Raw genomic sequence first — 26,962 nt, 5'->3', positions numbered from 1 at the left:
CATCCAAGCAGCAGTGGCCCAGGACTGTTTTGGTAGCAAAAGAGGCTGTTTTAGCATTAAAAGGGGGCATACTCAATACTATGGTGTGTCATCATATTGTTATGGCTGTTCAGTTTATTTTGCTAATGTTGTGTATGTCTAAGGTTGGCTCATAAAGCTCAAATTTACAGTAGTATCCACAGAATTCTAACATTTATTTTATTAGTGAGGAGTTTAAAGCAGAGCTCCAGGCTCCCCCCAAAAAAATTAAAGTCAGCAGCTACAAATCCTGTAGCTACTGCCTTTTAATTTGAATTGGTTTTAATGGCTCAAGGAGGTTTTTTACCTTCTGTGTGCAGCAGCCCCCCAGCCCCACCACCCATTCCTTATCTGAGCCCCCTCCAATCCAGCAACATTCACAACAGCCTCTGCTGTCTCATTGGCTGAGACAGCAGTGGGAGCCAATAGACTCCCGCTGCTGTCAATCACATCCAGTGAACCAATGAGGAGAAAGCAAGGGGGGGGGGCAGGGGCCAAGCCACTGCTCTATGTGTCTTATGGACGAATAGAGGGCGAATGGCTTTCCCAGGGGGCACTGCTCGAGAGGGAGGAGCCTGGAGTGCTGGCAGGGACCCGAAAAGAAGAGGATCTGGGCTGCTCTGTGCAAAACCACTGCACACAGCAGGTAAGTATGACATGTTTGTTATTTTAGAAAAATAGCAGTCCCGCAGTTTCTCAACCTTTTTTCAGTCAAGGCACCCTTTAAAATTATGGACAGTCCTGAGGCACCCTTTAAAATAATGGACAGTCTTGAAGCTCCCCATTCTAAAATGGGTCCCTCAAGAATGTCCATAATTTTAAAAGGGCACCCCATTCTTAAATGTGAAAAACCATTCTAATAGCTTTATATAATGCAGCAACATCCACACATAGGACACCCAACATTAGAAGTGATTTATTCTTCTAAAGCAAATACACTTTTGCACACTGATACTGACTAGTATTCCGATGTTTCTCTTCTCCCTCAGTTTTTCTCCATCACTGAGCTAATGTGACCCCAGCACTGATGGAGAGGGGCAGAGGAGGGTCAATCTAGTCTGCTGTGCTCTTCCTTATCAACTGATGATGTCATTGGTTGTCAGGATGCCAACAACTAGAAGGTCGTAATGGTGCACAATGAAAACCTGTGGCTTTGTGTAAGTAAAAGGCAGGCATGTTCCACCCACTGGCTTTTATACAAGTTTTGGGTAATTTTTAGACATTTCGCCAAGGCACCCCTGAAGAAACCTCAAGGCACCCTGGTTGAGGAAGGCTACCCTACAGTAAAAGTGGATAAGTATCCGTTATGTTTTTTAAGGGAGAACCCCATGCATTTTTTTATGTGGGGGTCCCTCATTAACATCAATACCAGATCCTCATCTAGGATAAAGGTCTAGTATAGATGAAGAAAATTTTTGGTCACTTAGCTTACAAAGAAATGAAGCAGCCAGAAGCTGTCATTTACCAGCAATTTATAGGGCATTGTTTTTTCTTTGTAAATGTCAGTTTTGCTGTATTAGGTTGTATACATCGTACAGATGTGCCACTTTACAACCAGGTTAAGGGCATCCCCCAGGAATGTTATTTAAGGTAATTCTACATTTTAAAGTGGTTCTAAAGACAGAAGGTATTTACTATATCTGGTCTCCCAGGACCCTGCATTCACTATATCTGGTCTCCCCGGACCCTGCATTCACTATATCTGGTCTCCCCGGACCCTGCATTCACTATATCTGGTCTCCCCGGACCCTGCATTCACCATATCTGGTCTCCCCGGACCCTGCATTCACCATATCTGGTCTCCCCGGACCCTGCATTCACCATATCTGGTCTCCCTGGACCCTGCATTCACCATATCTGGTCTCCCCGGACCCTGCATTCACTATATCTAGTCTCCCCGGACCCTGCATTCACCATATCTGGTCTCCCCGAACCCTGCATTCATTATATCTGGTCTCCCACAGCACACAGAACAGGGAAATGCAATTATTGTAGTAAATATAAACTGCTAAATACCTTTCCTCATCAGTAGTTAGAGCAGTCTTGTGACTTCAGCAGATCACTGGTTAAAGATGTAGGAGTTTTCTTTCTGCTCTAGGAAGATGCAGAACCCCTGACCTGTCTGAATAGTGCTGATTGGCCCTGTGCTGATCACATGCACTCTCCCAAGAAAAAAAACCTCTCTAGCAATACACAATAAACTGAGCATGTGCAGAAGGGCTACAGGTTCAGTCTGTCTTATCAGCTTGAATATTTGAACAAGTGGGCAGAGAAGACAGGATCAAGCAGTCCTTTTTTTTTTACACAATGCAGAGGATTAACCCCTTAGGTTACACAGTGGGTAGAACAAGCAACTACAGACTGATTTTACTGTTGTGGGTTTAGTAACACTTTAAACCAGTGCTCCCTGCCAAGTCGAATTTTTCTAACTTTTTTTTGCTTTGGCACTTGTACTGTAAAGCAGTGTTTTGACAATCTGTTCCCTGTAAACTTAGAAAATCACCACCACTGTTTTGTAATATTTAACTCCCATTGACTTCAAAGTCGAAATTGAACTTTCGTTGTTTGTGATCTTACCCTGAATCTGAACCCCAGGCGTTCGGCTCCTCACTATCATTTTCCAGACAAAGGAACAGGGATCATCACCTGTGGAACTACAAGGCCCAGGACACTTATTTCTGGTTCTCTGCAGTTTACAGCATATATTTAGAAGACGGTTTCATGTGACAAGCTCCAGCCTGAGTATTGCTGCAACACTTGGCTGGAAATTCCCTCTAACTGCTTGTTAAGGAGCAGCAGCAGGAATCGTAAAATCCAGGGAGGAGTTTGTGTCTGTGTGTTCCATGCTTTCTGTGCCTCGCCCCTTGATTAAAAAAAAAAAAAAAAAAAAAAAGAGTAGAGAAAGTTTTGCAGTGGCATGCAGTAAGTAGTATTACCCAGAAAAAGGATCAGCTTCAGAAAGAGCAGTGCCTTGTGTAGCGGAAGGGGAAGGGGAGCCTCAGACCACAATGACAGACTCCATCCAGCTGTTGATCAATGCCATTGTGCTACTGACAGCCACCTTCTTGCTGCTGTGGGCCACAAGGAGGAAGAGGTACGTGTGTCCATTCTGATACACAGCTTATGATTGCAATCACCAATCACTTCCCTCTGCAGCTCTTACTACATAGGCTTCCCTTCTACCAAGCTGACCTCACACTGACATGTTGCTCTTTTATGTTTTCATTGATTGCAGTAGTAACAGCAGGGATACCAACTACTCATAGGAATGTTTTCTACAGTCCTGTTTACAATAGCAAGGGAAATAAGTCATTGTAGAGGAATCTCCAGGCAATGATGCCCTAGGAGGAGGATTAACTAAAGGTAAATGTGTCAGTTTGTTTTTATGTAAATGTCCTTGTGCCAAATCAACAAAACCATTCCAAATGTTCTAAGTGGTGTTGATGAGCTGCAACAAATTTCTCTATAGCTGACCATATAAATTCAATCTGATTGTACAGTCTCCGTTAGGCTAGGTTCACACCTGCGCAGTTTGCGTTTGATCCGTTTTCGCAGTGTTGTTGCTGGGCAGATTAAAACTCAAAACGCATAAAAACACATAAAAAAACCACACTACATTTATTTATTTCAGATACTTGTATAGCGCCATCAATTTACGCAGCGCTTTACATATATATTGTACATTCACATCGGTCCCTAACCCTCAAGGGGCGTACAATCTAAGGTCCCTAACTTACATTCATACATACTAGGGTCAATTTAGACAGGATCTAATTAACCAATCAGCATGTCTTTTGAGTGTGGGAGGAAAACGGAGTACCCGGAGGAAACCCACGCAGGCACAGGGGGAACATGCAAACTCCAGGCAGGTGGTGCCATGGTTGGGCTACTACATGCTTTTCTGCAGCGTGTCTGTTGAAGTCTATTGAACCAAAAACACAACGCTTTGCGTTTAAAAAAGTCCCAAAAAGCGCACCAGGCGAAAATGCAGAGATGTGAACCTGTCCCATAGAAAATCAGGTTAAATGGACTGCTGTGTGTTTCTACAAAACACAATGGAAAACACCTCGGTCCTATTTCACCTGTGTGTTTCAGGAACGCATGTTTCTGCATGTGCTTCCACAATGTAGGAAAAAAAAAATCACACTTGCGGTGCCATTAATTCTAAATAACACCCCCAAATGCAGCCAGCAGATGTGCATTTTGCCGTGCTACAAAATGTATGACAAACACACCAAACTGTGCAGTAAAAGAATGCGAGAAGCTTTACACCTGAAAAGGTGTGTTTCTGCATGTGCTTTCACAACGCAGGAAAAAATTGCAGTTGCAGTGCCATTAATTCTTAATGACATCCCAAATGCAGCCAGTAGACACGTATTTTGTGTCCCTACATAAAGAATGGCAAACGCACCAAAATGTGCGGTAAAAGTATGTGAGCAGCTCTATACCTGAAAAGGTTTGGGAGCTGCTTTGGTATGTTTGTTGCCCATAGGGCAGCCCATTTAAGTGAATAGGATGCCTCATGTGTGGCACATACAAACCTGCAAAAACTGCGCAAAGAAAACTGAGCAAAAATGCACGTCACACTTGTGGTGCCATTAATTCTTAATAACACCCCAAATGCAGCAAGCCAACGTGCCTTTTGCCACACTACAAAATGCACAATAAACGCACCAAAACACGTGTTAAAATGCAAGAAGCTCTACACCTGAAAAGGTTCGGGAGCTTCTTTGGCATGTTTGTCGCCCTTAGGGCAGCCTACTCAAGTGAATAGGCTGCCCTATGTGAGACACATGGAAGCATAGAAAAACCATGCAAAAAATGCACAAAAACATGCATCGAACTTGCAGTGCCATTCATTTTTAATGATACCCCAGATGCAGTAAGCAGACATGCATTTTGCTGCACTAAAAATGCACGACAAATGCACTAAAACATGCGGTAAAAAAAACATAGAGTAGCAGAGTAGCTCTACACCTGACACTGTTAGGGAGATTTTTTAGCACGCTTGTCACACATGGCGCAAACATGCGAAAGCCGCAAAAAAGAAAACTAAAAAAACGCATGTCACACTTGCGGTGCCATTAATTCTTAATGACACCCCAAATGTAGCAAGCAGACACACATTTTACCACGCTACAAAAAGTACCACAAAAGCACCAAAACAGTTAAAAAAAAAAACGCAAGGAGCTCAACACATGAAAAGGTTCAGTAGCTTCTATGGCATGTTTGTTAAGAATATGGCAGCCCATTCAAGGGAATGAGCTGCCCTTTGTGCAACACGAGAAAACGTGCGAAAACGGTGCAAAAGGAAAACTCGCAGAAAAGCGTGTTTGAGCTATGCTAGGTGTGAATGAGGCCTTAGATCTACAATCAACTATGTAGTGCAACAGCCTGTCCTATTTGTTACTAATTGATTGAATTGTTTAGTTCTGTCCTCATATTATTTATAAAGCTGGCCATGAATGGAGCAAATCTCAGCTGGTTTATCAGGAATCGGATGAAATTTGCTCAATGATTGGCCCTGTTAGCCCTCTCCTTACCTGACATCCCTTGATTGAAGAATTGAAGGAGCCAGGCAGACAACTGTCAACTGAGCCAATCAGATGCAGGAACTGTTTGGGTATCTGACAGCTGATGGTGCTAGCTTTCACATACAGTAGTCACAGGAGGAGATTCAGCCATCCAAGTTGTGTAGCGTGGATGAAGGAAAATGTTAGATTTTTATTGTTCAGCCTATATGTGTATGGCTATCTTAACGCTAAAAGGAAATTATAGTAATTCTATATAGTATAGTAAGAAAATTGTACAGAGATTGTACAGATCAGATTGCATAGTGTATGGCCACAGTAAAGTGATGCGTGAGACTTTCTATTGTCTGATAGCATCTGCCAAAATAATCAAGCACTTGCATCAGAGTTAAAAATTGTTCTAAAATGTACACCACTACCACAGAGGTGTAAATATTGTAGTGAGGAAGGGTGGACAGCCAGCAGCAGGGAGAGAAGGATGTGTATGGACTGACAGTTCACCACTATCATGCAACAAATTAACAAATTGTCATGTGACACTTTTATTTATTTGATACTTAAAATTCTAAATACACGAGCATATAGAAATTGTTACTTTCATGATTCTATACACACAGCACCTCTGCAGTATATTCCTGTACATAAAACAAGCTATACTATATAAAAACCTTGAAAATATTTCACAACCCATTCATCAGAGCTCCCTTAATCCGCATTAGATTTCAGTTCAGTATTTACCTTTTTTAAAAATGTATCATCTACAATCTATCAATTCATTTTTGCAATTTTAAGGGGCAGGTTCCCTCCATGAATTGCACGGAAAGGTGCTGTACATTCCTTTGCGATTCACATGTGATCTGGGTGCAGCACAATTTCGGTGCGTGTGAAAGTGCGCCATATTGTACCAAAAGTCTTATACTGTACAACGCACAGCAACCTACTGTTTGTACTACGTTTAACATTGACACCTACTGCTGATCACAATTGCTGTATGGTTTCCCTCACTGCATTCAGGTGTCAACTGGACCTAAATCATTATTGTCTGTCCCTCAATATGGAAGTAAAACTCTAATCTATATTATTATTATTATACAGGATTTATATAGTGCCAACAGTTTGCGCAGCACTTTACAAAATTGTTTCTTTGTAACACTGGGATATTGCCATGATCAATTCAGTGCCTTTCCTCAATTGCAAGTATTTCCCAGCAGCATAGTAATTCAGTTTGGATTTCATAATTTTGGTATTTCTAGCTTGTTATTTGGATGATGATTCGTATCTCTTATTCTCTTATCTATTTGTTCCCCCCATTCATCTCACCACTTCAGTGTGTTTTCCAAAAATGTATGCTTTTCTGCTTCAGCTTTTGCAGCTAAGGAAATTGGGGTGATAAGTGTAATAATAGTACAACCACCTTGCCTATAAAAGCCTCTTTGTAACATCTACTAGTCAAATGTATCATAGTTTGTAAATGATCGACTTTCCTTTGCTACAATTATTTTCCAGCCACATAGTAAATTTGTTTGCAGATAATTGATTTATTAATTTAACTTGTTATATGGCCTTATATCTAATCTCCTGTTTATTCCCTCCAATGCCCTTGTATTCTAGCTTAGTGCAGCATTGTACTGTTGTATTTGCTTAGGGTGCTATCTCTCAAACTTTTTTCAGACGTGCAACCCTTTAAAAGTATGCACATTTTTAAGGCACCCTAGTCTAAAATGTAAAAAAAAGTGAATGTCACTTATCAATGGGAAACTTGAGCCTGGGACAATGCACAGAATCACCCTCGTAAAATTAACTTAACATTAAAGGTCCCTATATCACATTAGAACCCACTTCTTCACATCAGAGCCCCCCTTAATGTCAGAGGCTCCTCCATGTCAGAGTCTCTCCATTACATCAAAGTCCCCCCTATAGAAGAGAGCCCCCCCATCATATCAGAGTACCCCCATAACCACAGAATCCTCTGATCCATCACCCATGCTCACCCTGGGGCACCTGGGTTGAGAAACATTAGCTTAGGGATGGGGTCTCCAAACTTTCTAAACAAAGGGGGGCCGGATTATGACCAGCTGGAGTGGAAATTTCCCTGTCATCAGTGGCAGTAAACATTGCCACATTTGGTATTGGGGGAGGAACAGAACCCTAACATTTGGAGGAACAGTGCCCCATTATTGTGGTCGGGGGAGAAATGGTCAGTTGGCAGAACAATGTCTCATATCAGTGGGAAGAATAGTGCCCCAAGGGCCGGGTAAAGGCAGGTAAAGGGCTGCAACTGGCCCCATGGCCGCAGTTTGGAGACTACTGGCTTAGGGGATGGTATACAACAACTTTTCAGACCAATTTAGAAAAGCTATACGGTCTAAACACAAGAACAAAAATGTATTATATTGCCAGTCAGAGCTGGAGCCACCATGAGGCTGCTTAGGCAGCCACCTTAGGGCGCCAGAATGGCGTTTGAGGGGAACAGTAAAATCTGAATCCCTAGCCACTTGGATTCGGATTTTTAACCATGTTACAGATGTGTCTTTTTAATTCAGTTCTGGGCGCTAAACCGGCCAGGTGTGTGTACTTTTGTAAAGCAGACTGTCGGCTTTCAATGTGGAAGTGATACAAGCGGTTGTGGAGCCACCAATCTCTTCCACAACTGCTGAAATGTGCCTCCCCGCCATGTTTAGCAGGCTCCGCTGTCCCACGTGCAGGCCTTCTGTGGTTACAGGGGGTGTCACTGGGAAATCCATCCGTTGAGCTTCCCTCCTGTGCACAGAACAGGAAATGTCATGTATGACATCACTTCTTGATCCTGAGCTGGCAGTCTCTGGGATTAGTGGCTGGGGAAGTGGCTGATGAAACACATTCTGTGTCCTGTCAGCTGCAGTGGAGTACAAGGGAGACATCCAGGGTCTAATAAACCTCGAATGTCTCATAAAGACTACCTGTAACCTATATGCAATATGCTATTGGTCTCTTATGTGATGGCAATAAAGTCCTGTAAAATAAATAAATACATGTAAAAATGTTTTAAACATTAAAAGAGACACATAAAAAAAAGAAATTTAGAGCCCCACCCCCACAAACACACACAAAGGTGTGTTAGGGCACCTACATAGGAAAGCAGCAATTGCCCTACACATGTTATTTATCACCACGCACGCCAAAGTAAGAATAATAATTGTATCACCAGAGCTCCTACATAGCTCTAAACTGATGACCTGTAGGGACTTTTAAAACTTTGCCTATGAAAAAATATAGGATACTGAAGTTTCATAGGTACACGCAATTTTAAGGTTTGACATGACATGGGTATGTATTTACTCAGCGCAACTTCATCTTTTGTATTTTACCAAAAACATTGTGTAATAAACTGCATTCATGTGCCCAAAAATTTACTTTTGTGTATTTTTAACTGAAATTTTGCATTTTATAAACCATTGCGCTAATCTCATTTAACATAAAGAGTTGGAACTACCAACATTTTAATAACGGACAGTGGGGAGGGGTGTCAAAATGCACATTTGCCTGTCTAGACAAAAATTCTTGCACTGGCCCTATTACTAACCCTTAGATGTGTTGACTGCATTCATTTTCTGCAATAAAGAAAAATACCTGTTGGTCTTGCTAGAATTACAACGTACTTCATTCTTGTACACTGAAGTGATATCTCAAACAATGTTATTACCTTTCCTTGGTATCTTTTGTGATTTACAAAACTCCCCCCTCCCTATGTAATGTAGGCCACAGATTATGCAATTTTCTTTTCTTCCACCATGGATGGAAGAAAAGACAATTGCTCCATTCATTCCATCAACACAGTCAGTGTTGAAGGGGATATCCCTCCCACATCGCTAATATGTTCTGCCAGTGGGGAGCCACCCTAGAAATTAATGAGCATTTAACCCTTGCAGTGGAGGGAACCTATACTACAAGGGTAGTTTTTTCAGCCCAGAGTTCAGCTTTAAATGCCGTGTCTCTGTCATCCTTTCTTTCATGTTACAATTAATGTACAACCCCTGCCATCAATGTTAGTGCCAGTGACTGACGCCATTAATATATTCTATTTTCCTGTGCTGTTTGTTCAGGTGGCTCCCAAACTACTAATCTTGTACATTAACCATTTTAGAATTTCTGTCACAGCAAAAAGTCTGGTGTTCATCAGCAAACCAGTAGGAGCACATAGTCAGTGGCCTGAATGTCAGACTGCTGACAATGTGCCCTCAAGGGATCAGAGAGTACCAACATTTTACAAGAGACTGCTGACATACAGTATTGGTAGAGACTGCACTCATTATTTAGTCCCTACTCATTTTTACTCTCCATGTAAAGTTTTATAATTAAATACTGACAATATAAAATCAATCAAAGTTGACACACGCTACTCAGCCTAGAACCTCCAGAGTTCCTTTATCCAAGCTGATAAATACTGGCTCTGTCTGCATAGACTGTGCTCAGATATAGCTGAAGTTCATTTTTATGTTCATGTTCTTATGGCCACCTAAGATGCCAAGGTGGGCAGATGCCCGAAGGACTAATGGAGTGCTATCCCAGATAATCAGTGCAAACATTGCATATGTAGGAGCCAGTCATACAATGCTGAAACTGATAGTGGTTCCTCGCTGTTACAGCGGCGTCCACGCCAAGCAAGCACAATAGCCCCTAGCTTTGATTTGCCATATGCGCTTCCAATTCCAAGTACTACTTACTAATATTTTTTTCAGGAATGCTTCATATATGTTATACTTTTAAGAGCATCTAACTCTAAATGTGTAAATTGGTGTGTAAAGTTGTCAATAAAAGACTAAAATTGTGGCCAATTGCTTTGCATCAACTGAATTTGGTGGGTTGTCGACACCACTTGGGTCAAGCAACGTAATTTGAGAAATCAAAGGATCCAGGCAAAGAAAATTTGGCCAGAATGCAGTCAACAAGATCCTGTCACTGATTGAGTACTCTGGCAGCCACGGGTTCTGGATGTTAGAATACAAAAGGCCAGAAGCAGGCGATACACCATACACACACATTTATTTTCTTTGTTTAATCCGAGTGGAGAAGGATCAGAACCACTGGGTTTTTACTTTTATCTGGGGTTCCATTAAAGCAGGACCTCACTCTCTCAATCAACATTGACCATTTTTAATCCTTATGGTGCTAGCATGAGTAAATAGAGAGGAAAGTAAATCACATGTACTTGTTTTAAACATTTTTTAATTTATACAGTTATTTCTTGGTGTTCAGGCCTAGGCAAATTATGCCATACATCGCAGGAGTCTTCAGGAGGGGACGAGGGGTTTTCACAACTAAGTACACCCTCTTGCCTGCATGCCTGAGCTAAGGGCAGATGGATTTCAGGAAGTAAATTCTACATGAATCATCTGTCCTTACTCAAGATGGCCACAGCCAGAAATGCTGGGGGATGTTTTTCAAAGAGATTTCTCAGCAACATAAACCATGGAGACATGGATGGATAGGCGAGTTTGCTTTGAATATTAAAAATGAATTAAATAGTGTTTTTGGTTTGTAGTGTGTTGGAATACAGTGTTCATGTAGTGTGTGCAACAACTACATCAGTATTCAGTAGAGATTATATTTTTCAACCAGTAGATGGCAGTGTTTCTAAGTTTGTAGCTGTATCTATGGTAAACTCTATGTCTTTTCTCTGAATAACGTTTCCTGTTTCCTTGCAGTGAATCAGAAAAGCATGCGAGGGCTGTGCACTGTCTATTCTGTAGGGCTGTATACAGAATTTCTAACACAGTGCTCAGATGCACGTGTAGTTCTTCTTTAAAGAGGTTTTCCATTACTTTCTGTCATGCTGACAATGTTTGTTGTACCAGACAGGAAGTGAGAGGATCTGTAACCGGGACACAGACCGTAACAAAAATCTATTAAGGCTGGCCATACATTTACATTTTTTTTTCATTCGACTCACTGGTTGAGCCGATTCTCCCATCCACACACTTAATGTAGATGGGGGAATGCTTCCTGCTGAACTATTGTATTGTGACAATGGGGAGACTTCCCAACCATCTAAACATAGTGATCAGTGTTACCCGCTATAGCCAGTGAACTGATCGATCAGGAAAAAAAAACGACAGACTGGTTGTACACAGGTGAAACCAGCCTGCCCATACATGGATTGAAATTTTGATGAATGAATAGCCACCTTAAGGACCCTAGTTTACTGTCAACCATGTAGCCCAGGGTTAAAAATTGTGAAGATCCCCAGAACAGAATCTAATCCAAGGTAATGACATACTGTATATTTAGCAAAATTTAATTCTGGACAAGATAAGTGCATCAGTACCTAAAGTGTAACTAAAGGCAGATCACTGGTGACACACTGGGTTTCCCTTAATTTTCAGGGATTTTCTCTCACTTTCTGTTTTTGGCTATGGGACAGAAAGTGAAGGGAAATCTCCCTAATGGGATACAGATGGCAAAAAAAACAAAACAACCTGATGGAGGTTATAACCCTCCTTAAAGTGGGGTACATACTAAAATCAGATGAATGGTCGTCTGATTTTTCACGAAGGTTCGTATCATGATGTATACAACAATGGTATTACCAGATTCCTGACTGGCCTGTAGCAGAACTACTGGTACAGGGCAGCAGAGCTGTGCAAAATTACGTATATATACGTGATTTTGCATTTCCAGGTAGGGGGCGTGCGCGCCGCCCTACCCACGCTGCCATTGGTGGCTACAGCTGTCAATCACAGGTGCCGGAGATTCCCGGTGATTTCCAAGGAACACTGACAGAGGAGAGGACTGTATGTAAACAATACAGATCTCTCCCCTGTCAGCACTAGCATGATGCTTTGTATTGTTCTGCATAGCAGAGCAATACAAAGTAGCGTGCTTACACAGTAAAACACACACAGACAAAATAGTAAAACACACAGCATATAGTTAACCCTTTGATTGCTGCAGACATTAACCTCTTCCTGCCCAGTGCCATTATTATTATACAGAATTTATATAGCGCCAACAGTTTGCTCAGCGCTGTACAATATAAGGGGAGACAATACAGCAACAATACAGTTCAATACAAGAGGGATAGGAGGGCCCTGCTCCTTGGAGCTTACAATCTAGGAGAGAGGGTAGTACAGTGTCAGTGCTTTTTATTAGCACTGATCACTGTATTAGTGTCACTGGGGATGTTAGTGGCAGTTAGTCCCTCCCCCAGTGTCAGAATCAGAATGCCCACCGCAGTCCCACTATAAGTCAATGATCGCCGCCATTACTAGTATTAAAAAAAAAAAAAAAAAAAAATATGCAGTATATACCGCCATTTGTAGACTCTATAATTTTCATGTATAATTATTTTACATGTATTGGGATTTTTGTTAGCAAAGACATTTTGGCCTAAATTTATGAAGAAATTTAAAATTTTAATTTTTTTTACTGGGTGTTTTATAGCAAAAAGTCAAAAATATTGTTTTTTTTTTTCAAAATTGCTGATCTTTTTTATTTATGGCACCAAAAAATAAAAGCCTCAGAAGCGATCAAATACCACCAAAAGAAAGCTCCATTTGTGGGAAAAAAAAGGACAGGAATTTAATTTGGGTACAGCATTGCATGACCACGTAATTGTCAGTTAAAGTAACGCAGCGCCGTATCGCAAAAGATGGCCTGATCAGGATGGGGGGTAAATCCTCTGGAGGTTGTTCTGAGTTGTTGTTTGCTTCTGATCATGCGCGTTTTTCTCTATTTGATTATTTGCGTACCACTGAGCAACAATCGTGCTCACATACAAGAAACCTTTTCGAGCTTGTACCTTTGTTTTTTTTTTTTTGTCTGAACAGTCGAAATCGGCTGTCAAAATCATTATACTAATGATCATATATTCGACCAACCGTTCTTCGTATCGAATTTTTCTTCCAATTTTCTTATAGCGTGTACCCAGCTTTACTCTAACCAAAATCTATTCTATGTAATCCAGCAATTTATAAAAAAAAAGATATTTTAGTTATGCTTTAATATCAGGTAAAGATAAGTAAAGAGCAAACTAGGTAGCTAAGGTACAATGTAACATACCAGGTAACATGCAGGGGACCGGAGCACAGAGCTTACAAAATTCCAAGGCAATTGGCTGAGTTTGAAGCCAGGATAAACAGCTTTCCAGGAGGCAGAGCCGGCTGCAGCATATTTCCAACAATATAAGTCCAAAATAGTTAGAAGACTAATGGAGGCGGAGAAATACTTGCTGACTCTATTCACAATGAATCACCACCATCAGGTGAATGAGAGTGGGATGATTCTAACATTACATATGCAGACACTAACAGAAGACGTGCTGGAGCTAATTTATATCTTTCACTTCAAGCACTAAATTAGGGAGGCAAGAGTTGAACTTTCAATTTCGAGGTAGTGAATGTCAGAATCAAATGCATTGTTCACATTCAAGTATTCAAGCAGATATAATCCACTTATGTTTTGCCTTTTTGTGTTTCTTACCCCCACTTATAAACGTACTAATGACATTTTCAAGTTTCAGTTTAAAATTCTGTGGAGGCCCCTAGGTAATCAAAACCTTGGGGCCCCTTCACAGGATTCTGGAGGTTTGTTTTGCGCACACTTTATTGGGATAACATTGAACTAAGTGGTGTGCACGTCGCCCACTAGATGGAGATGGTCATCACTACTGTACATTACACGTACGTAGTTTGCACCACAATTTTTTACAAACTGACAGCTAAAAGAAGATGAACTTTTAAGAGACAAACTGTAATATGAACCTAATGTCTGGTTTATGTACTTTAATTTGTTATTGCGTGCATTACATTAATACAGGATTTTCTCAATAGAGTTGTAGCAACTTCCTAGGTAGGTGCTAGGATTAGGTAGATAGGATGTCATATTTTTGATAGGTACATTTAGTTGTCACAGCTGGCTGTAATTATTGCTAGGTAAAAGTATAATTAGCTCACTGTACTGAGTTAGCGGTGATCAGTTAGTGAGGTCTGTTCTGTGTGCTCAGGTGCTGCTAGTCTGCCTATAGCTACCTCTGTATCCAGGAGACTGCAGAAGTTTATGGATGATAGGTGTGGAGCTATGCAGATGGCAACATGAATATTGATAGAGCTTCAGCCTATCCCAGAGAGAGGGGCTCTTCAGCATGCTGGGTAACTGTATATATTCAGTGAGCAAACGGGGCTCTGGATCTTTCCTGGCTAGAATTACTCAAGCCTGGGAGAGGGCACGTTGCTTAAGTAGTCCCTCAGATGAACTACCTAAGGGCCTGAATTGCTGAGACCCAGGTTCTGCTATACTGACTGAGGAGCTATCTTCTGAAGATCTGGTCTGGTATCATGGAGGAAGGAGTCCAGTTGCTCTTGGGCCTCGTGAGTACAGACATTCTTAATGATCTGTGTGCTGTTTAACCCTCTCTGGTGTTCGGACGTCAGCTGCAAGTTTAGCAAAGGGAATACTGGCTGGTGTTCCAAAGAGCTTTGTCCAGTTTTCCTCTACTACTTAAAGGGACACTGCTCTGGGGCTCTACAGAAGTTATTGCTGTTATTGCTACTATTTCCTGCTACTGATTAAAGCTAACGTTCACTGTTTGATTCAAGCAAAGACTCCAATCAGTGGCGTATTAAGGTTTTGTGCTGTCCTAGGCAACACAAAAATCGGCACCCCCCCACAGAGAGAGCCTAACATTAGCCAACAACACCCCTGACTCCCACCCGAGAAAGCCTTTCACTACCACTGCCCCCCATACACCTGCCACCATCCCCCATGGAGAGAGAGAGAGAGACAGACACTCACCTTCACAGCTCCAGACATCCCCGGGAACGAGAGTCGGGCTGTGCATACACTGTCATGAAACCCGCAGCCTCTCTCGGAACCCACCAGGTCACCATGCTGCATGTGTCCCTTCTTCCGTCCCTTCTTCCGAGGGTCAGTGCTGCCCCTCCTGAAAAATGCCGCCCTAGGCAAATGCCTTGTTTGCCTTGTGGTAAATACACCCCTGACTCCAATACAGCTTGCCCTGAAGATTAGACAAAGTCTTCAATGTACATAGCTCCTAATTTGGAGTATTCTACTCATCTCCCTCATCCCTATCCCAATTCTTCAAAAATAAAAGCAAAAACAACACCCCTACAATGATTATTGGCGAAACGAGTGAATGAGCCTATGTGCCTGGCTGCAGGGCAAGGTATTTGAGGAGGACCTGGACAGTATTCCTGTGGCTCTTAAGGGAGTAGTGCTACAGAGGCTAGACTGTAACGATTTTGTTTTTTTGAGTGATTCATTTTTGTAGCAATTTAAGAAAGATTTGTTGTAATTTTCTTTCAAGATCAAATCCGTATTATTTTGATCCATTGGTGCAGGACCCATAGGCCCATTTCCAATTAGGTAATCCAGCACTGCAGAGATGCCATAACTAGGTCTTTCTGCTTCTCTATGTAATGCAGGCAGTTAATGACTTGTGGGAGGTGCTGGCAGGTGCTGTATATAGCTTCCTGAAAACATCACAGCACCCTGCTGCAATTCTACTCTCAGCAGCCCTGATGCAATACTACTCTCTGCAGCCCTGATGCAAGGAGTAAAGCTAGCCATACATGGATCAAAATTTGTGCAGTTCAGCAGGGATTGGCTGAATTTTGATCTATGTATGGGCACCCTGGTTGTACAGAATTTGGTCTACTGTTTGACTTCTGTACAGCCAACCTGCCAGATAATTGTCGACTACAGGCGGAAGCACTGATCAGTGTGTTATGACAGGGGGGAAGTTTTCCTGCTGTGAGAACACAATAGCTCAATGGAAATGACTCCCCCTTCCAGCTCGAATCTGTGAATGGAGAAATTGGGTCATTTTTTTTTTTTTCATTCAATCCACTTTTTGGATGAAAAAAAAATAGACGTCTATGAGCTGCCTTATGAAGATATCAAAATAGCTTGTCGGGTGGATGCCAATTTGGATGCGTGGGCATTCTTAGACAGTCAGCATTTGCATGCATACTGCCCTGAGTAACTGGGACATTTGATGCTGAGTGTCCATGACTGAAAGAACTGAATGCTAATGAAGGAAAGGGGTAAGCCATGGACAGTCAAGCTGAAGAGGAAAAAGCTAGATGATGCTGGATGTCCTCCAGCCAGGAAAAGAGGCAAGCTCAAGCTGATTTGCTGCAGCTTCTGATGCACACTTTGAGACTTTCATGCAATCCCCCATAAATTCATTGCAGTTACTCAACAGAATTTTCCTAAACTCTTCAATGCAGCAGTTTAGGTGTGCTTTCCAGAGGGTGCTATAATCCATGAACTGAAATAACACAGGTTTTTTTTCCCCTTTGAAGTTCTATGCTAAGGTGTAAATGAAAGCCTACTGTAAGGACATTCCCTCTTTATATGGGGTGGTCCTTTGTGCTCTGCTGTCCATGTGTGAAGGGGAACTACGGAATTGCACTTTCTTAGTCCTCATGCATACTTGATGTTTTTACAGCGGCTGTTTTTGGCTTTTTAAGCTTTTTTTCTACAACCAGTAAACCTCCCAGCATGTTATCCTATGTGTCCATGCACACATAGACTGTAATCAGCGTTTTTTGGCTGGGACGTTTTGTGGCTGGAAAAAAAACCAAGGACTAGTGGGTTTCTAAATTTTACAAAAAATTTTTTGGGTAAAAAAAAACAAACGCAGAAAAACGCCACTAAACGATAAAGCAAAAAAGCTGAAAAACTCACGTTTTTAACATGACTTTACACAGCTAATGTTACCAGCGTTATCAAAACTCCCCGTGTGCATGGAGCCTTATTGTGCAGCCACTGATACTGGGCAGTGCTTCTCATTTGGGAAACCTGGAATTGGGACAAAATTAAATAAGACTTCCTAACAAATGGTTTAACCTAATTAGAGAGCAAACATAGTTGGAAGATAGTCTCCTTAAAGCAGCACTAAAGGCTCTTTGAATACAAGGTAAGGCCAACTTCAGAGCATTAAAGGAGAAGTACAGAAAACATTTTTTGGCTGTACTTCTGTGGATCACATGACTGCAGTTTATTCTGCACTCATGTGACCTGTTTTCAGCTGACAGAGGGCTGAAGTCCACTGTCGATTGATGTCACCCAGCCGGTCCAGACTGGGGAATGATCACAACTTTAAAGTTGGGATCCACCCCAGAATCTGGAGCGGCACCTGGCTCAGCCTCTCAGTGATCCTCTGAGAGCCTGAGCCGGCCACTCCCTCCCCCTTCACAGCCCAGCGTTCCAGTTTGCGTGGGGGGGGGCACAGCAGAGAGTGGTGACTTACAGTCATTGCTCCCTGCTCAGAGTGACTGTGAGAACTCAGCAATCAGTGGTCATATGATCACTGAGTTTCCACCCTTAGAGCCAGCGGGGTACAGCTGCAGCATTGGACCGATGAAAAATCCCCATAGTTCTCTTTTTAAGTCCAGCACACTGCAGCCCTCAGCAAACATGTACAATAGCCTCCAGGTTGTTTATTTTATAAGAGAAAAAAGCATACATGCTCACTAGACCATTGATCTATATGCTGTGCTGGTGATGTCATTCTCCTTCTCTCTTCTTATGACATACTACTTCATATTGCTTGATTGCTTGGATTCTGTTTGATGTTGGCTGTTGGCAGCTGAGGCTGCCTGGAAAAGAAGGCCGGGGACTTCCTAAAGGTAGTGCTGGTTTGAGGAATGGGGTTGCGCATAACCTGCAGTGTTCTAATTGCAAATGATTATAATATCATGGACATTATGATTATAGTTTAGTAATCAGTTATGCTGGATAAAAACTGACTTTGATAATATGAGCATGTGGATAGTTCACTATTATGTAGAAACCTGCAAGTGAAAGATAGCTGAAATATATGTCATCTGCATATGCTATAAGTAAATGGTACATTGCCACTCTTTCATATTTATATAAAAGTATCTGTCATCAATATCAATCTGCCACACGCCTTAAGGCTGCATTCACACTTGAGTGTTTTGTAGCTTGTAGCTCCAAAAATGCTCAAACTTAAAAAATCAATTGTTCTCTATGGTGCCTGTTTGCACAAGCAGGTGTCAACAGGCACCATATAGAACAACTGATTTTTTTAAGTTTGAGCTTTTTTGGAGCTTTGAGCTTCAAGATACAAAACACTCAAGTGTGAATACAGCCTTAATTTTACAACCCCAGGCCAAGACTTGTGAGGATATGCCCTATGCCTTCCTCATGGTAAGGTGGTTTCCCCACACAGAACAAAATACCTTTGGAGTGACATAGCAGTTATGTTGAGAAAAAAAACCAGTACTCTTCTGTTGAATTACATATTTAAATGTAAATAATTGCAAGGATGTAACAGATTGTTAGCTGTTTTTTCTGTTTGTGTTGATGTACGGCTTGCACATGATGGTCCCATCAGGTCTGCCTGTCAGTTTTTCAGGTTGACCTGATTGGATGGTCTGTTCACCCCTAAGGATTGGCGGTTGTAAGTGGATTTGTGCCTGTTCACACCTGCCGATCTGGATTTTTCTGGCCCCCCCTCCCCCTTGGTGCCCTTAGGCAGCTGCCTAAGCAGCCTTATCTTGGCGCCCAGCATGCAGCTGCTTAGGCAGTCATCTTAGGGCACCAAGGGGGATGGGGGGGGCCGCAAAATACCAATCCCCAGCCATTTGCTGGGAGTTCATATTTTTAAAATACCTGCCTTCTGACTATCCCCTTTATTTTCCTCCTGGAGCAGCTGAAAGCTAGAATCTCCTCCTCGCCCTCCCACCAGCTGCTGCAGGAGGAAAATCCAGGGGATCTGTTCTAGTAAACTCCTCCCCCAATGCCCCTCCCATCCTTGCCCCTCCCTTTTTCTGCTGCCTGGCCCTTCCACCAAGTACTCCCCCTTTCAACAAAGCTCCTAAAGAAATTGTGGAAAATATTAAAAAATAAAAATGTAAAAATAAAAACTACTGACACCATCCACCACCCTACTGACACCATCCACCGCCCTACTGACACCAACCTCTGCCCTACTGACACCGTCCACTGCCCTGCTGAATGACACCATCCACTGCTCTACTGACTGACACCAACCTCTGCCCTACTGACACCGTCCACTGACTGACACTGTCCATTTTTAAGATGGGCTAAGTTTGTATTTTTACAGTGACATTTGTTTTATTATATTTTTCTACATTTTCCATACAATTTAGTTAGGCCTTGCTAGTTTTTTTTTTTTTTTTTAAATGGCGCTGAACCCTGGTGATCTTTGCTCTCTTTCATGTTGTTCAGGTAGACCTCCACCTCCCAAAGGTTGCCTACCACTACCTCAGAAAGACTTCAGACCAGGCATTTAAAGGAACACAAATGATCTTTACTGAAGAAATGCAAACATAGAGGGACAGTTCTTGTAAAGCAAATTCTCGCATGAAATCCTGTACAGAGGTGCTCTAGTGCCCATAGGGTAGTCATACCTGCTATACAGCAACGTTTACAGTCCTTTACAGGCAAGTGTCCATTAAGGCAAATAATCCACAGCAGGTATCAAAGAGTCCATAGAATCCATGAATGGCAATAATACTTAAAAGGCAATCAGTCCATCTTTGGTACCCAAAAGTGTAGCAAGTTCCCAGATTTCATTTCCTCAAGGAACCCCAACTTGACCCAGCTAGGTCTCAGTCCAGATGACATCTTGGCAGTATCTCAGTAGGGAGGCCTCTCTGGGGCACAGAAGAGTCCCTATCTATATTGAATGACCTGTAGAGGGTGGTGGGCCTCAGAGTTTTGGCAGGAAAACCTGGCCAACAAACTTAACCCTCCCCCCCTTGGACCCATAGATCTAGCAGTTCATCCTGAGGATATAGTATACACAACAACATTGTCACAGTCTCAAAGGAAAAATAGAGGGCTTGGCCCAGATACAGTAACTGAAGAACTGGAGTCAGCATAGAAAAAAATGACATGCTTAGCAGATCCGGTGGTAAAACACCAATACTCTGATTAGCTGCCTGTAAGGGGGGCATTCTGATCACCAACGTAATGGACCTCCTTCCTTCTGACCTCAGATGAAGTCCATTTAGCAGGGGTTCCCTGAAATCAAAAAATGTATTATAAAGGTTCCTCTAGGATATAGAAGTTGAGAAAGGCTGTTTCAGACACTGTGAGCATAGTAAGCAGTTTCTGGAATGGCGGATGCCTCCCCCCTCTTGTGTTTCACTATTAACCATCTATGTTATGCTAGGCGTCAGTGAACAATGATGAGGCACAGGAGGGGATGAGGCCAAGCTTCAAATTCCTAGATTGATCATGTATTTAGTTATACAACATCAACACATTCCACAGTGCTTCACAGAACACACAGACAATTCACATTAGTCTCATCACTTGGATTAATCACTGCAATGGGAGGAATTTATGAGAAATGGAGCAGACAGAATCTGGAGCTGCTGTGCATGGCAACCAATCAACTTTTATCTTCAGCTTGTTCAGTTAGGGCTCTTTTAGATTTGTGGATGGGGGGTAAAAACAAGTGGCTGAACAGTGTTTTACTACGTCCAAATGCCCCCCTCCTTCAGCTGCAAAGGCAATGGACATGAAGCAACTGCAATACTTAGCAAAAATGCCACCCCCTCATCACATTTGGCAGCCAGTAGCTTAGAATGCAACCCATCCAAGCAAATAGGGCTGCACCACAACTGACCCTCAACCATGTGCAATGTGCAGCATTTACAGGTTACTGAAGAAGCCAAACAGGTGGTGAGGAAGTGATATGTCACCTCCTCACTGCCTGTCAAACACCTCTGAAAAGCAATCCAAGCACAAAATGTTTTCCAGAGGTGAAGCAATCATGCCACACAAATAAGTGTAGCCTTAAAGTGTTACTAAACCCACAACAGATAAATCAATCGGTATATGCAGTAAAGCATCCTGTCTTTTCTGATCCTCCCCTTCTTTTGCTGTCCCTAATCCATCTGCTGATAGTACAGAGCCCTAATAGGCACTCTGCACATGCTCAGTTTGGTGTGTATTGCTAGAGAGTTTGGGTTTTTTCGTTTTAGGAGGGTGCACGGGGCCAGTCAGCACTGTCCAGACAGAGGGTCAGAGGTCATGCAGCCTCATAGGACAGTTAGAATAAAAATTCCTCCTATGAGCTTTACCAATGCACGGCTGGAAGTCACAAGATTGATACATACTGATGATGAGAAAAGGTATTTAGCAGTTTATATTTACTAAAATAATTGCATTTCTGTTTTCTGTGTACTGTGGGAGACCAGATATAGTGAATGCAGGGTCCTGGGTTTAGAAACACTTTAAGCTTTAGAAATGAGAAACAGAAACTGATTGGCTGCCATGCACAGTTGCTCCAGATTTTGTCTGCCCCAGTTTTGATAAATCTCCCTCAATGTGATTTCCAAATGACTGTCCTATAGACACACTTTAGGGTCAGTTTGGATATAAACTGGTAATCTTTCAATATATTTTAGGTTGTAAAAGGAAGAGCCCACCTTCTCATGAATTCCATGGAAGTTTTTGGAGAACATGCCAATTTCTTGATGGAAATGTAATACTGCACCTCTGAGCTGTGGGGTCACACATCTTAATGTTGTGAAACTTTAATGCATACCACACATCTAGCAGGCTGTAAATTTTACAAGACTAATCATCTGGCCATGATTCTGGCTGATCCTTTGTATATTTTATAATTTTATTTTAATTGTTTTGATTATGTCTAATGTATCTTGTTCTGGAATGATACCTTTAACAAAATTAATTCTTGACACATCTGCTGCACTACTTGTATATATAAAATAATAAACATACTGTAAAAGTAACTTGTTGTTACTTTGCAAACTTTTTCAACAAACACACATTTGCAAAGCGGGAATAATAATACAATTATGCAATGACTGTACTACAGTATAATAATAATGTTTATATTATAGGCCAACCTTTTCAACACAGAGGAATTCTTGAAATAACTTTCTGGTTTCAGGGAGCCCCTGCTAAAAGTTACTTTATGATACACTAGTGTGATGGTCAGTTTGAAGAATGCTCCTTACACTTGTGGACATTGGGAAGAATTACCCTTTACAGATAGCTAAAAAGATCAATTGCGTGAATGGGAACTTATCTGAGAGGCAAAAATTTCTCATTGCTCAAAGAACCCCTAGCAACATCTAGAGGAACCTTAGGATTCCATGGAACCAAAAGAAAAAACAGGATCTCCCCAGCCACCCCATATACTTACCTGTGCCTGATCTTGATCCAGCTCTGTGGCTGCAAGCAGCATTTTTCTCTGTTCTCTTCCTCCTCATAGAGCAGATTGATTGGCTCACACTGCTGTCAATAAAATCCTGTGAGGAGGGAGCAGGGGGTGTGGCAAGCTGCGCAGTGTGTGTTTATAGACACAGGTAGCGTGGCATGGGATCAAGCCTGTGTGAGTGTCCATATAGAGAGTTTCTTCCTATGGGGGGCAATTGCAAAAAAAGTGGAACCAGGAGCCATGGTGGGGGAAGAGGAATAATGGGCTGCTCTGTGTAAAACCATTGCACATAGTAGGTAAGTATAACATGTTTATTATTTTAAAAACATGAAGGTTTACAATCACTTTAATAATGTAATGTACTGTGGATTGATACTAAATAACAGTAACTTATAGCAAGAAATCAGTAGGTTGTAATTGTTTTGAATAAAATTATAAAAACTATAATCTGATTGAATTTAATAGGATAAATATTTAAAAAAAATTTCCCAGTAACTAAATTTATCTGATAAAATGGCATTTCTGATATACTTGTGCATTTGGGTTGCCTTGCTGTGTCTTCTTCTTGGGTTGCTTTAGAGTAGTATTGGCCAACTTTCTTTACCTATGGGGCCTCAAGTGACTTCCCTGATATCACCAAGGGTCAGGCATTATGTTCAGTAAATGCAATGCTACAGAAAGCTACTTGAGACTGCAGACATGTAACAGGAGATGGTCAGAGACTATGGACATCCTACAAGAAATGGTCCAGAAACTTTAAAAATGCTATAGGAGCTGTTATAGACTGGAGACATGCTATAGGAGTTGTTGGAGCCTGGAGACATGCTATAGATGTTGTTGGAGCCTGGAGACATGCTATAGATGTTGTTGGAGCCTGGAGACATGCTATAGATGTTGTTGGAGCCTGGAGACATGCTATAGATGTTGTTGGAGCCTGGAGACATGCTATAGATGTTGTTGGAGCCTGGAGACATGCTATAGATGTTGTTGGAGACTGGAGACATGCTATAGGAGTTGTTGGAGACTGAAGACATACTATAGTTGTTGGAGACTGGAGACATGCTACAGACGTTCTTGGAGACTGGAGACATGCTATAGGGGTTGTTGGAGATTGGAGACATGCTATAGGGGTTGTTGGAGATTGGAGACATGCTATAGGGGTTGTTGGAGATTGGAGACATGCTATAGGAGTTGTTGGAGACTGGAGGCATGCTATAGAAGTTGTTGGAGACTGGAGACATGCTATAGGAGTTGTTGGAGACTGGAGGCATGCTATAGAAGTTGTTGGAGACTGGAGACATGCTATAGGAGTTGTGGGACACTGGAGACATGCTATAGAAGTTACTGGAGATTGGAGACACAATATAGAAGTTGTTGGAGATCAGGAACATCTATATGATTTGTCGGAAACTGGGGACATGCATCTGGAGACATAAACTGGAGACACATTACATAAGATAATACATTCATACAATTCATAATACATATAGTATATAATAGATAATCACTATTATAGGGCAATAAAAAAAACACAGATTATTGAGGTCCCAATGGCTGCACTAGAAAGAGTAATATGGCTGCATGTATCTCATGGGCTGCAGGTTGGGTGCCAGTTCATCACAATTGTTTCCATGAGTGTATTATGCTATTAATGAAGTAATTTAATGTAAATACTTCTATTTAGTGGCCCTCCAGGCAAACCTCTATATACACAATTGAAATATACATACAGTATGTTAACAGTTCAATTTGCCATAGGTTTTGAAATTTTGTTTCTAGTGTTTTACATACCCCTGTAAGATTGTACAACTAGAAAGATCAATGTGCTACTTTTGGCGCAGCTTTACTGCTTCTTGCAACACTTTCCTGCTAAAAGCGTGGTGGTGATTTATTGTCCAGTAAGCAGGCTGGAGATGGAGAGCTAACATAGGAAGCTGAATTGCTGAATCAAAATGATGCGTGTCACCTGCCTGGCTCAGTAGTATAGTAGAAGTGTGTAACTCACAAGATAATCTGTAAAGAATTGCATGTCTAAATCATTATTTATCTAAATCATTATTCTGTATGACATGCAACTCCTGACAATTTTGTATCCACCTCTTCAGGGCCTCCCGCACTAATACTGGGTGCCGAAGGTCATGGGGAGTAGCAACATCACCCAAAAGCTCCAAGTGGCAGTGCTCAGGCCCAGCAATTGGATCTAGCACTGCATCATGAGAGGAGCTTACATGCTCCCCCTGCCCATAAACATCAGCCACAAAATACAGAGCATCTGGGATCACTAGAGAGGTTGGTAACAATGTAAATATCATTATCCTTATAAAGTGGTAGTGGCTTAAAGCGGTAGTAAAATCTGCTGGGATACTTGTACCTACAGGTAAGATTATAATAAAGCTTACCTGTAGGTAAAAAAAATATCTCCTAAACGTGCACTGTTTAGGAGATATTCAATGTTGCTCCAACCGGTGACGTTGCAGGCTCATGCGTTCTAAAGGAACGACATACCCGCACCATTCCTTCAGAGTTCTGTGCCATGGGAGTGACGTCATCGCTCCTTGGCAATTCAAGTGGTCATGTCCCATGAACCTGGAAGGAAGACCAGGTGAAGATGGAAGTCTCTGCAGTAGTGACAGACAGCTGGAGGGCTTCATTTTAAGGCAAGTATTTCATAGTGTGCTAGCATACTAGCACATTATGCTCTTAACTTGCAGGAAGATTTTTTCTTTTTGCATGAGTTTACTACCACTTTAACTAAGATATTTTCATTGTGTCCTGAATGGACAAGGTGAAAGTATCTTTTTCAATTGACATTGGGGAATGCAAATGCTCCCTACTTGCAAATGCAATCTGGTGAATCCAAGCAGTACTTTTGGGCATCAAAAGTTTTGTGCTTACGAATAACAGTTCTGGAAATTTAGCCCTACAAGAGCGACAGTAACCAGCTTCTACTGCAACTGACTATAGCTAGAGATGAGCGAAGAAATGAAAAATTCGATTCGACTGATTCGGCGAATTCGTGGACAATATTCGATTCGAGTCGAATAAATTCGCTGTGAATTTAACTTAAAAAAGGGTGTTTCTAGGCTTCAGAGAGACTTAATATTAGTGCAGAACACTGTACCTTTAATTTAAATGCCCTTGGAGTCTGCTGGGGAAGAGAAATAATACTGTCAGTCAGTATGACATGCAGATGAGTGCCGTCGATCTTAGAATCACCGCACACTTCACTCATTTGGGCAGTCACGGGGCCAAAACCAGAGTGTGGAGCCACAGTGTGGCGGTGGAGGCAGCAGCAATGGGAGGCCATACAGCACCCTATGACAAAAATGGAAACCACCAGCAGTGTGAGGAGACCTGAAAGTGGCACATGGCAGAGTGTGGCGATAGAGACAGCAGCAATGGGAGGCCGTACAGGGACCCATGACACACTCTGGACCTGGCAGCAGCATGAGGAGGCGGTACAGGGGCCCATGACAGATTACGGGCCTGGCAGCAGCATGAGGAGTCGGTACAGGGGCCCATGGCAGATTACGGGCCTGGCAGCAGCAATGGGAGGCCGTACAGGGACCCATGACACACTCTGGACCTGGCAGCAGCATGGGGAGGCGGTACAGGGGCCCATGACAGATTACGGGCCTGGCAGCAGCATGAGGAGTCGGTACGGGGGCCCATGACACACTCTGGACCTGGCAGCAGCATGAGGAGGCGGTACAGGGGCGCATGACAGATTACGAGCCTGGCAGCAGCAACTTGGACAGGAGGACGTTCAGCTTCTGCACCGTCGGGTGCGTGCTCGCAAACTGTTGTCTCTTGGAAACGGATTCCAAGAAAGACTGCTGACGGAATCCGTGAAGAGGAGTAGCAGGAGCATCTGAACGAGCGGAATATGCCAACAAGCGACAACAGTGGCCCATGACAGATTACGGGCCTGGCAGCAGCATGAGGAGTCGGTACGGGGGCCCATGGCAGATTACGGGCCTGGCAGCAGCTATGGGAGGCCCGTAATCTGCCAGCACCCTATGACAAAAAATGGAACCCACCAGCAGTGTGAGGAGACCTGAAAGTGGCACATGGCAGAGTGTGGCGATGGAGACAGCAGCAATGGGAGGCCGTACAGGGACCCATGAGAGACTCTGGACCTGGCAGCAGCATGAGGAGGCGGTATAGGGGCCCATGGCAGATTAGGGGCCTGGCAGCAGCTATGGGAGGCCCGTAATCTGCCAGC

General features: G+C 42.4%; 1 protein-coding gene across 2 annotated transcripts in view; it reads left to right on the top strand.

The window, feature by feature from the left end:
- Positions 1-2,659: 2,659 nt before the first annotated feature.
- The window catches only part of CYP7B1 (cytochrome P450 family 7 subfamily B member 1), a 319,348-nt gene continuing 295,045 nt past the window's right edge, over positions 2,660-26,962 (top strand). For both annotated transcript variants that reach the window (XM_089685329.1, XM_089685328.1), the window contains exon 1: positions 2,660-3,112. In XM_089685329.1, coding sequence (XP_089541455.1) covers positions 3,027-3,112 — 86 coding nt within the window. In that variant the 5' untranslated portion in view covers positions 2,660-3,026. The remainder of the gene's footprint in view (positions 3,113-26,962) is intronic.

This window comes from Staurois parvus, unplaced genomic scaffold (assembly GCF_062004578.1).
Source record: "Staurois parvus isolate SC_StPar_1 unplaced genomic scaffold, SC_StPar_1.0 ptg000371l, whole genome shotgun sequence".
Taxonomy (NCBI): domain Eukaryota; kingdom Metazoa; phylum Chordata; class Amphibia; order Anura; family Ranidae; genus Staurois; species Staurois parvus.
The sequence above is the reverse complement of the archived record's forward strand: the minus strand, read 5'-3'. Positions and strand labels throughout refer to the sequence as shown.